The sequence below is a fragment of the Capricornis sumatraensis genome, chromosome 2 (genome assembly GCF_032405125.1).
Source record: "Capricornis sumatraensis isolate serow.1 chromosome 2, serow.2, whole genome shotgun sequence".
NCBI classification, from domain to species: domain Eukaryota; kingdom Metazoa; phylum Chordata; class Mammalia; order Artiodactyla; family Bovidae; genus Capricornis; species Capricornis sumatraensis.
The window spans coordinates 66,426,942-66,439,102 of record NC_091070.1 but is presented as its reverse complement, the minus strand read 5'-3'; the positions used below and the strand labels follow the sequence as shown (position 1 = coordinate 66,439,102).

The 12,161-nt window shown below is 35.8% G+C and overlaps 1 protein-coding gene across 1 annotated transcript in view; it reads left to right on the top strand.

Annotated features, from left to right (window-relative positions):
- The window catches only part of KNL1 (kinetochore scaffold 1), a 60,285-nt gene that overhangs the window by 36,690 nt on the left and 11,434 nt on the right, over positions 1 to 12,161 (top strand). The window contains 4 exon segments of the mRNA XM_068992770.1: positions 6,518 to 6,633; positions 8,734 to 8,824; positions 9,645 to 9,761; positions 10,768 to 10,855. Of these exon segments, the coding sequence (XP_068848871.1) occupies positions 6,518 to 6,633; positions 8,734 to 8,824; positions 9,645 to 9,761; positions 10,768 to 10,855 (412 nt within the window).

Below are 12,161 nucleotides of genomic sequence, written 5' to 3'. Positions count from 1 at the left end.
TAACTGCTGAGCCCATGTACTGCAACTACTGAAGCCCATTAACCTTGAGCCTGTGCTTTCCAACAAGAGAAGGAAGCCACTGCAATGAGAAGCCCATACTCAACAACTAGAGAAAACCTGTGTGGAGCAGCAAAAACACACCACCACCAAAAAATAAATCTAAAACAAAGGGGGAAGAGAGAAAGCTAAAATACATGTAATTGAGAAAGATGCATCCACAGATTAAAGGAAAGATTAAAAGAATTTTTTTTAATCCTTCAACTGTGATGACAATTTTTAAGACCTAGATGATTTTTTAGAACAATACAAATTACCAAAATTAACCCAAGAACTGGATAACTGTCATTAACTACCATTGAATATTTGTTTTGGCTACACCACCTGACTTGCAGGATCTTAGTTCCCTGACTAGGGATTGAACTCAAACCCTTTGGCATGAAAGTGAGGAGTCCTAACCACTGGACAACCCAGGAAATTCCCACCAATGAAATTTTTAGTTTGCAGTTTACCATTAAAATTGTCACTAGGACTAGATGACTTCTAACTTTTAAAGAATAGACCCACACATTTATGACTATTTGGTTTATGACAAAGATGCCACTGTAGAATAGTGGCCTTTCCTATAAATGGTGTTGAATCAGTTGGTTATCTACAGGAAAAAAATGAACCTTGATCCATACTTCACATTATACATTAAAAAATCAGTCCTATACAACACCAAAGCACAAGTGCCAAAATTAAAAATTGGACTTCATCAAAATTTAAAACTTGTATGCTGCAAATGATACCATTAAGAAACGGCAAACACAACCCACAGAACAGGAGAAAACATTTGCAAATCATACAACTTAGCCTTGTATCCAGAATATTTAAAGAACTCTTACAATTCAAAAAAATAACCCAATTGGGGACTTCTCTGGTGGTCCAGTGGCTAAGGCTCAGTGCTCCCAACTCAGGGGGCCTGGGTTAAATCCGTGATCAGGGGACTAAAACCCATGTGCTGCAGCTAAGACCCAGTGCAGCCAAATAAATAAAAAGAATTTAAAAAAAAAAAGATAACCCGATTAAAAAATATCAAAGGATCAGAATAGACGTTTCTCCAAAGAAGATATGCGAATGGACAATTAGCAAAATAGTGATAAAGGAAGTACAAATTAAAATAAGTTACCACTTCACAGCCACTAGGATGCCTGTAGCCAGAAAGACAAAATAACAAGTGCTGGCAAGGATGTGAAGAGGCTGGAATTTTCATACATTGTTGGTAGACTTGTAGAATGGTGTAGCCACTTTGGAAGAGCTGGATATTTCCTCAAAAAGTTAAACAGAACTATTATATGATCCACCAATTCCAATTCTAGTTATTTACCTAAGAGAATTGAATATGTACCTCTACACAAAAACTGGTACATGAATATTATTCATAATAGCCAAAAAGTGAACTGATTAGTGGTTACTTGAGGCTAAGATAGGGGTGGAGGAGAAAGGAATGACAGCTAATGGGTACAAGGTTTCTTTTAGAGGAATGAAAGTGCTCTAAAATTAGCTGGTGATGATGTTGCACAACCTGGTGAATATATTTTATAAATCATTTAGTTGCATACTTAGTGAATTATATGGTGTGTAAATTAAATCTCAATAAAGCTGTTTAGAAAGAAATCAATTACAGGAGGATTGATATCTAAAGGTGAAAAGTAAATCAAAGATAGAAAGGAGAAAAATACTCATGCATCTTTTGGGTCCCCAACCTCATTATTCTCATCACCATAATAGTGTCCCTTCCCTGTAGAATCCCCTTGCCTCAGCTGCAGATGGGAAATAGAAAGGTGTCTAGGTATGTATCTAGAGTCTTGGGAAATGCAGAAACAGTACCAGGGGCCAGAGAAAGCAAAGGGGAAGCATAGGAACAGAAAGGCTGCTGGCAGGGTGGAAGAGTGGAGGATATCTGGAAAGCTAATCTTTGAGGCATGAATCACGGGAATATTAGTATGAATTAGTATGACTCTTCCCCTTTGGTCTCAGGCTTTGTAGAGGTCAGGAAAGGCAGTGTTAGGGAAATATATCTGGGAAAGAACCATCAAGAGGGTAAGACAAATCAACTGTACTTCAGTAAATTTTAAAAAAAGATGGTAAGAAGAGTTCATGCTATAGCAGGAAAGAAATTTAAAAATCCCACAGTAGGGACTTCCCTGGCAGTCCAGTATTTAAGACTCCATGCTTCCAGTGCAGGAGGCACAGGTTCCATCTCTGGTTGGGGAACTAAGATTACACATGCTATGTGGTGCAGCCAAAAAGAGTAGTTAAGAAAAAATCCCAAAGTAGAGAAGGGCCAAAGAAATGGGTAATGTATAGGCTGTGGAAAAGGACGTTCACAACTATGGGCATCTGTTACAGGATTAAGATGACCATGAGTCTCCTTTAGGCTGGAACTAGGGAGGCATTCTTGAGGCAGACAGGGAGATGTATGTTTGGCACCCATGTGTGTGTGCAGTTGCAGGAGTTCAGCTGGTAGCACCAGCTAAAGATAATATGTAGAGATACCATATTGCTATATTGTATAAGAAGAACTAGTAACATAGTATTGTAGGTCAGTTATATTTTAAAAACAAACTCAAAAAATGAGGTCAGATTTGTGGTTTACCAGAGGTGGGGATGAGGAGAGGGGAAATTGGATCAAGGCAGTCAAAAGGTACAAACTTCCAATTATAAGATAAATAAGCACTAGGGATGTAAAGTACAACATGATAAATACAGTTAACACAGTTGTATTTTGTATATGAAAGTTGTTAAGAGAGCAAATCCTATGAGTTCTCATCACAAGGAAAATTTTTTTCTATTTCTTTAATTTTGTATCTGTATGAGGTGATCATTCAGTCATTTCATTCACTCAGTCATGTCCGACTCTTTGCAACCCAGGGACAACAGACTTCCCTGCCCATCACCAACTCCTGGAGCTTACTCAAACTCAAGTCTATCCAGTTAGTGATGCCATTCAACTGTCTCATCCTCTGTCATTCCCTTCTCCTCCCCGCTTCAGTCTTTCAAAGCATCGGGGTCTTTTTTAATGAGTCAGTTCTTTGCCTCAGGTGGCCAAAGTATTGGAGTTTCAGCTTCAGCATCAGTCCTTCCAATGAATATTCAGGACTGATTTCCTCTAGGATGGACTGGTTGGATCTGCTTACAGTCCAAGGGACTTTCAAGAGTATTCTCCAACACCATAGTTCAAAAGCATCAATTCTTTTCTGTTCAGCTTTCTTTATAGTCCAACTCTTACATCCATACATGACTACTGGAAAAACCATAGGTTTGACTAGACAGACTTTTGTTGGCAAAGTAATGTCTTTGCTTTTTAATATGCTGTCTAGGTTGGTCATAGTTTTTCTTCCAAGAAACAAGTGTCTTTTAATTTCATGGCTGTAGTCACCATCCACAGTGATTTTGGAGCACCGCCCCCCCTAAAAAATCTCTCACTGTTTGCATTATTTCCTCATCTATTTGCCATGAAGTGATGGGCCCAGATGCCATGATCTTAGTTTTCTGAATGTTGAGTTCTAAGCCAGCTTTCTCACTCTCCTCTTTCACCTTCATCAAGAGGCTCTTTAGTTCTTCACTTTCTGCAATAAGGGTGGTCATCTGTATAAATGAGGTTATTGATATTTCTCCCTGCAATCTTAATTCCAGCTTGTGCTTCATCCAGTCTGGCATTTCACATGATGTACTCTGCATATAAGTTAAATTAGCTGGGTAACAGTATATAGCCTTGATGTACTGGTTCCCTATTTGGATGGTTCTATGTCTATTGTTCCATGTGATAGATATTCATTAAACTTGTGATAATCATTTCATGATGTATGTAAGTCAAATCATTATGCTGTAAATCTTAAACTTACACAGTGCTATATGTCAGTTATATCTCAATAAAACTGAGAAAAAAAAAAAGATTCTATGTTAGTGCCCCATGACCTTCTGCATGCCCAAGGAATGTTTCATACCAAATATTCCCTTTCAGTGCAGTTGTGGAACTATTGCAGGTACCCTTACCAGGCCTGAAATATCTAAGAGCTGATAGTGCATAAATTGGGCACTTAATCAAAATAGATAAGGCAAGGGAAGGGAGTGACTTGTGCATGTAGTCCTGGACACAAGGAGCAGCAGTTTAACCCATGTATTGCATTACAGCAATGGCAGTTGCATTCAGTTGTATCCACAGTGCATAAGCCTGATATCCTTTGCGTTTGCCATTCCTGGTGAATCTCTGGGAACATAGTCCTGTGTTTCACTTTGTGGTTATGAAGGTTCAAGAGAAACCTTACTCTTTAAAGAAAAAAAATTGAGCTGTTATAGGAATTTTCAAACATATACAAAAGTAGATAATAGTTTAATGAACTTCTCATGTATCTATCACCAAACTTCAAAAATTATAAACTTATGGGACTTCCCTGGCAGTCCAGTGGTTAAGACTTCGCCTTCCAATGCAGGGAATACAAGTTTGTTCCCTCCTTGGGGAGCTAAGATCCCAGGTGCCTCAGGGCCAAACAAAAACATAAAACAGAAGCAATGTTGTAACAAATTCAATAAAGACTTGAAAAAAAAATTATCAACCCTTGTCTCTATATTTCCCTACCTCCCCATCTGGTTATTTTGAAGGAAATCCCAGGTATCATCAATTTATCTGTATTTCAGTGTGTATCCCTGAAAAGATGAGGATTCTTTAAACTATGTCCAAATATGATAATCTTATCTTTAAGTGATTAATTATTCAGTCAGTATTATATTTCCCTGATTGTCTGCATTATTTTCCAGTTTGTTAAACTGCAACCCAAATGAGATTGATAGCTCTTTCTTAATTATCTTTTAAAGTATAAAGTCCCCTTCAATAACCCTCTCCCCCCATCTCCCTTCTCTCTCCCTCTTTTTTTTTTTTTTTTTTTTGGAGGAAACCAGATTTTTCCATACTCTGCTAAGTATGTGTTTTGCCCATTATGCATACCCTAACTTTCGTTTTAACGTGTCCTTCTGTCCTTTGTTTTTTCTGTATATCGGCAGAGGCTTTATCAGATGACGTGTTTTTGTTTTCCAAGTTTACTTTATACTTGTCCTTCCATCAGAAGTTAATGTCTGGTGATGATCACCATTAAGTTATCGTTATATAGATCTAGCAATTTATTAGAGGAGTTGTAAAGTAGTGATATTGTGATTTTCTTCATTTTTCCATATTATGTCCAAATACTTTATCAAGTATTTGGCTCCTATATGAAAGACAGTCAGCCATTTTCCTAAGGAGGCCTGATTTCTTTGAGAAGTATAGAGGTTTGATTTTTCTTTATAAATTTAGCCTTAAAACTACTTTTTAAGAAAGAGAGTCATCATCAGTAATCATTGCCTTTAGCACCTTTTTACACTTTGACAACATGTTAGAAAACTAGTTACAGATAGAGAAATGAAATTAAAACCTCATTTGTATTTCCTTTTAATTTATCAACTGAAAGGAGAGAATGAGAGGAAACTAAAGTTTGTTAGATTATTTAGCAGGCCCTGAGCTTTGGTACCTTTTTAAAAAACTTTTACTTTGATCTTAAGAGGTTGGTCAATATTGTACCCATATTATAGATGAGGCCAAAACCTAGAATGCTAAAATGACCTATTCTGTGCCATACTGCCTGTGAATAATGGACATTTGTAGTGTTTTCTTTGGATTTTATATGTAATAGGCTAACTTGGTTTTTCCAACACTGCATTAGGGACATCAGAAAGTCATTGGGTTAGAGCTATAAGACATTTTAAAAATGTCCAAAAGACATTATAATACATTTTTAAAAATAACCAGATTTTTACTGCTTCATTTTATGTATGCCAGAAAAGTCTGAGTTCAACCTGGGATAGAAGTAAGGATCAGGGCTAGTGAATGAGAATAGAAAAGAATAATCTTGGAAACTGGCATCTTTTTTTTTTTCTTTCAATAAAGAGGTTTTTTATAAGTTTGAATTTTCAGATATTGATAGTTTTAAAACAATGTGTAAAACTCAAACAGGGTCTCTGTATCAATCTAGAGGGGTGGGGTAGGGCGGGAGATGGAAGAGAGGTTCAAAAGGGAGGGATATATGTATACCCATGGCTGATTCATATTGAGGTTTGACCAAAAACAAAATTCTGCAAAGCAATTATCCTTCAATTAAAAAATGAATTAAAAAAACAATGTATAACCATTTCTCTCTCCCACGCAAGTTTACTGAGGTGTTTATACAAATGCATAAACATTTTCAAATCACTTATAAGCCTATGTGTGGAACTTCCACAGTTCCTCTAAACATCTGTGGGAAATGGACTTTGTTGTCAGAGACTTTATTTCAAATTCCAACTGTAGCTTACTAGGTATATGAATTTAAAGTTTTCCATTTTTCCTTTGTAGAACTTGTAAAAGTAAGCACTCATGTCTCAAGCACTGTTTGAGACTCTTAACAGTCCTTGCACATGGTTTGGTCCTCAAATACCAGTTTTAAGCGATTTTTTTTTTTTTCAGTTTACTGTAAACACATCACCTACTCTGGAAGACCTGATGTTAAGTCAATATGTTTACCGACCCAAGATACAGATTTATAAAGAAGATTGTGAAGCTCTTTGCCGGAAGATTGAAGAGTATGAAAGTTTCCATCTTTTGTGTGTTTTGTTGGATGGGTGAATAATCTGTGTGACAAGATTTTGATTAGAATAACACTGGCATAAGAAAAGCTGACCGTATTAATTGGCAGTGTAATATAGTATATGGGAAAGAATTTCAGTTTTGTAGTCAGATGGAAGTTCAACTCTTGGCTACTTATGTAAGTTATTTAACCTTCATTTTCACATTCATCAGTTGAGGATAATAATACCTACTTAGTAGTGTAGAAGTAGTGTATATAATGAGCAGTAGAAGTAGTATATATAAGAAGTTTGCATGTCATTCTCAGCAAAGAGTATGTCCTTAATAGGGATTCCCAGGTGGCTCAGTGGTAAAGAATCCACCTACCAAGCAGGAGATTCAGGTTTAATCCCTGGGTGGGGAAGATCCCCTGGAGAAGAAATGGCAACCCGCGCCAGTATCCTTTCCTGGAAAATTCCATGGACAAAGGAGCCTGGCAGGCTATAGCCATGGGGTCACAAAAGAGTTGAACATGACTTGGTGACTAAACAATGACAACAAAGGTCCTTATAAGCAATAATTATTAGATTATGATATCATAAATTCCAAAATAACACGTTTAAAAGAAGAAGATAGTACCCTTTAGAGATTTATATAGTGCCTAAAAGTAAGATTGCCTTTGGGTTTATAGTTTTTATCACATTTGCTCTTAGTTTGCATTTATAAAAGAACATGATTTTAATCAAGACTGTAGCTCAGTGGTTTGGTGTTAGTAGATGCAGCAGACTAATTTACAAATTAGGTATATCTAGGTTTTCACAGGTAAACCAAACCTTGCAACTCAAGGCAGTGTTTATATCATACTTATCTAGAACTGTCAAACTGAATTTGAACCAGTCTAACAAACAGAAAAGAAATGAAGTAATCTTTCAAGAATCATGTAGTTTTAAAACTTTTGGTGGTAAACACACTGTAGTGTACATCGATGTCAAAATATAATGTACACATGAAACATATAACCAGTGTTTTAAACCAGTGTCTTAAACCAATGTTACCTCAATAAATAAAGGGAATTATAGTTTTAAAGGGCTTCCCTTGTGTCTCAGCTGGTAAAGAATCCACCTGCAATGCAGGAGACGTGGGTTTGATCCCTGGGTTGGGAAGATCCTCTGGAGAAGGGAAAGGCTACCCACTCTAGTATTGTGGCCTGGAGAATTCCACAGACTGTATACTCCATGAGGTTGCTAAGAGTCGGAGACAACTGAGCAACTTTCACTTTCACTTTTCATAGTTCTAAAACTAGAAAGTTAAGATGCTGTTAAATTATAGTACTGCAGATTTGCCTGTTTCTGGCTTGTTCATTGAATGAAGTATTGAGCACCTACTGAGTGCCCGGCACGGTACTAAATCCTGGGGTTCATCCCTGAACAAGATAAGTTTCTTACCTTCATGTTATTTAAGAGTTGGGTGTCTCAGGATTTGTCTAAGAATGTTTTATTTTGAATAAAATAGATTCATTGCATAGAATGAAAAGTTTGTTTAGATGTGCTCTACTATTTGATTTTCTACCTATATGCCTGTTTATAATATCTTCTAACTCTGATAAAAATTTATTCCCTATACTTATTAACAAGGTAACTTTGCTACTTTTATTAATGCTGAACGGAATTGGAAACTTTAACTTAATAGCTACAACTTTCCAACAATTATGCATTCACAAGCCCTTAAAAGATTCTTTATAAGCAACATATTGAGTTGACCAAAAAGTTTGTTTGGTGTTAAGTAAAAATAAAAGACATATTTTTCATTTCACCAAGAACTTTATTGAACAGTGTATTCATTAACCAAATAAGCTTCTTGACCAAAACAGTATTTTCATTTTGGAACAAGTTGCTGCATTGAGATGAGAATTCTATTTGGGAGGGATATTTTTTTTTGAATCATAACATTCTTGAACTGTTCTACAAGTGTTGAAATAGTCAGACTGGCCACTATTCCTGAGTGAATTCCCCTCTTTATGTAGAAAAGAACTAGGAAAAATTAAGTATGCCTGTAGATCTAAATTGAATCATTCGGGTTGACTTCTGAACTCTGCTAATTAACTTTTCTCTATTTAGATTAAAGCTTTCTGCACTGAACCAAGATAAACTGTTAACTGATATAAATAGGAACCTGTGGGAAAAAATGAAACACTGCTCTGATGAGGAGGTACTTTTGTCTCATTTTCTGAATGGGAATCAGTATAGTCATTACAATGTTTATTGTGAAATTAGTACCTGTTACTTGATAATTGAACTTCACTGGTAGCTCAGCTGGTAAAGAATCTATCTGCCATGCAGGAGACCTCACTTCAGTTCCTGGGTCGGGAAGATCCCCTGGAGGAGGGCATGGCAACCCATTCTAGTATTCTTGCCTGGACAATCTCCATGGGCAGAGGAACCTGGAGGGCTACAGTCCATGGGGTCACAAAGAGTAGGACACAACTGAGCGACTAAGCACTCACACACATACACACACTCACACTTGATAATTAGTGGTGAGTTCTTTAGTTTACTTCTCAGGTATAATATGTCAGTAAGATTTTATTATATATGAATGATTATTAGTATAGAATCGTACATTTCTTACATGATCAATTTAATATATGAAATACATTTGAAATTTAGAGTTCCCTTCTTGTTTGCTTTTCACTTAGATTTAGGTAGGGAAGAGATAAACTTTAATTGATTAAATAAGCAACTCATTTTATATTTGCCCTTATTGAAGTTTTATTAACTAAAGAACCTATCATTTTCTAATTTGTAATATAAATGAATTTTGTACTGGAATTATTCAACTGGAATTAAAGTTGAAATCTTTGGTTCTGGACTTAAACTATTAAGTGAAATTAAATTTGCAAATAAGAAGCCTTAGGAATCATAGTCTAGGATGGGCAAATCTTAGCACGTAACAGCTGAACCAGCCTTCCCAGACTATTTGCCTTTTCTAACTCGTTTGTTTTAATGCAGTGTAATCTTTGACTTTACAGCTGAAGGCCTTTGGAATTTACTTGAACAAAATAAAATCACGTTTTACCAAGATGACTAAAGTCTTTACTCACCAAGGAAAAGTGGCTCTATACAGCAAGCTGGTGCAGTCAGCTCAGGTAATTTGAGACCGTGAAGAGCTTAGAAATATCTATTAAAATTACTTTATAGTGATTGTGGGATATGAAGAATGTTCCTTAGGAGACATGTGAATGAGAGTTGGGCAAAAACTTAAAATTATTCTTAAGAAGTGAGCGTCAGTTTAAGAAAAGTAGTAAATCCTGGCATCTTGAGTAATTCTAGAATATAGTAATTCCTGGCATCTTGAGTAATTCTAGAATACATTTACTAATAGGGGTGTATGTCTCATCTCAAATTATATATATTGAAATAAAACAATATAGAATTATGATCTTCCTTTGCTAAGGACTTTGCTCTGGTATTATCTTCTCATAGTCCATACTCAGCTATGCATGTGTATGCATGTATTTTTAAAAAAATAGCATTTTCCAAAATGGTCATCCTTGAAGAAAGGTCCTACATAAAAAAACTTTTCATTGGCAAATAAGTCTGGGAAGTGTTACATACAGTGACGCCCTTTAGACGAAATATAATAGCTAGCATATTAAAGTCTAAGGTCAGAAATTTTTTTTTTTTTGGTCTAAAAAGAAAAAATGCTATAATTCTATTTGATCAGTGTTTCCCAAATTTATTTGACCATAGATCATTTTTATAAACTCTAAGTTATATATATTACATAGAAATATAGAATAAATATAAAATATGAATTAGTATTAATCTGTTATGTATGTTTAAAAAACTTTTTTTAAGATAAGACTAGAAGGTTCGATCTTTTAGATTTGCCTGTTCATGGGACTTCCCTGGTGATCCAGTGGTTAAGACTCTGCACTTCCACTGCATGGGGCATGGTTCAGTCCATGGTTGGAAACCAAGATCCCGCATGCTGCACTGCACAGCCAAAATGAAAATAACAACAAACAAACAAAAAGATTTGCTTGATCATAAATCAGACGTAGCAGTTATGTTAGCAGTTTGAACTGTTCATAGTGTTATAATGTTTTGTTTTGAGGTTTAACTTGACAGTCTATGATATTGTGTGTTTAGAGTGAGAGAGAGAAACTTCATAAAAGGATAAATGAGATGGACAATATACTTAAGAAGATTGATAACTGTCTCACCGAGGTGGAAATAGGTAAAATATCTTGAATACTTTTCCAAAAGAAAATTTAATTGTATCTAAATCCTTCTCTACTTTGCTAGTAACACTATGCTGAAGCCTGGTATTTAGCAGCTTGAGACATTAAATTAGAGTAACTCCTTTACTGTGGTCATTCATATAATCAAGAGATACCCAAAATAATAAGTCTCTTTGGAAAACTCTTCATAACTTAGACCGTAATCTTGTGTTGTTTTTTAATAAATGAACTTATTTATCCTTTCAGTTTGGTCTCTCATTATCCCGACTTGTTAGTTTTATCTTGAAACTGCTTTTTCAAAGATCACAAAATTTCACATAATCATCAAATTTGGTTGCTCTCAGTCCTTACCCATCTAAATCTCTTTCAGTATTTGACACTGCTGATTCTTCTTTTCTTCCTGAAACGTTCTTATCCCTGAACTCTATGGTATTGCTCTATCTTGATACTATTCTTTTCTCCTGACTGTTTCTTTTAGCTCCTCTGTTGTCCTTTATCTAACTAAGCCCTTGTGTAGCATTCATCTATTCATTTCTATATTTTCTCCCCTAATGCTTTCATTTGCCTTAACAATTATGTTTATATGAATGATTCCCAAATTCAGTTAAATTCATCCAGCATTTGTTCAGCACCTACTACCTGCCAGATACTGCGCTTAGTGTCAGGAAAAATATATACACAGATTTTTGCCCATTTTTAAATGTTTATTTATTTAGGCTGCTGTGGGTCTTCACTGCTGTGTGCCGGCTTCTCTAGTTGTGGCATGCAGGCTTAGTTACGGTATGTGGCATCTTGGTTCCCCAACCAGGGATGGAACCTGAGCCCCGTGCATTGGAAGCTTGGAATCTTATCCACTGGACCACCCGGGATGTCCTAGATTTTTGCCTTCAAGTGACTTGTAACCATTTTGCATGAGGGCATCTTTCTCTTCTCTTCAGTTCCAGACTTAACATTTCCAGCTTCTTGCTGAACCTTTCAACAAAAGTGTCCTTTAAGCACCTTAAACATTATGTGAAAAAATGGAAGTTATTGTCTTCCATTTTCAAAATAATATCTAAAAATTTGTTGTCTGTGATACTTCTCATTTGTATTAACAGTGTCACCATTCTTACAAATTGTAAAAGGCTCATAACTTTTATTGTCTTTGAGTTTCTCTTATCAAATCCTATTATATGTGCTTCAGTATCTTCTATATTCTTCCCTGCTCCCATTAACACTATCATTAATTCTGACATGTGCTATTTCAGATCTTCTAACTAATCTTTCTACGCTCTTAATTTCATTCTGTCTCTTTCCAGTCCA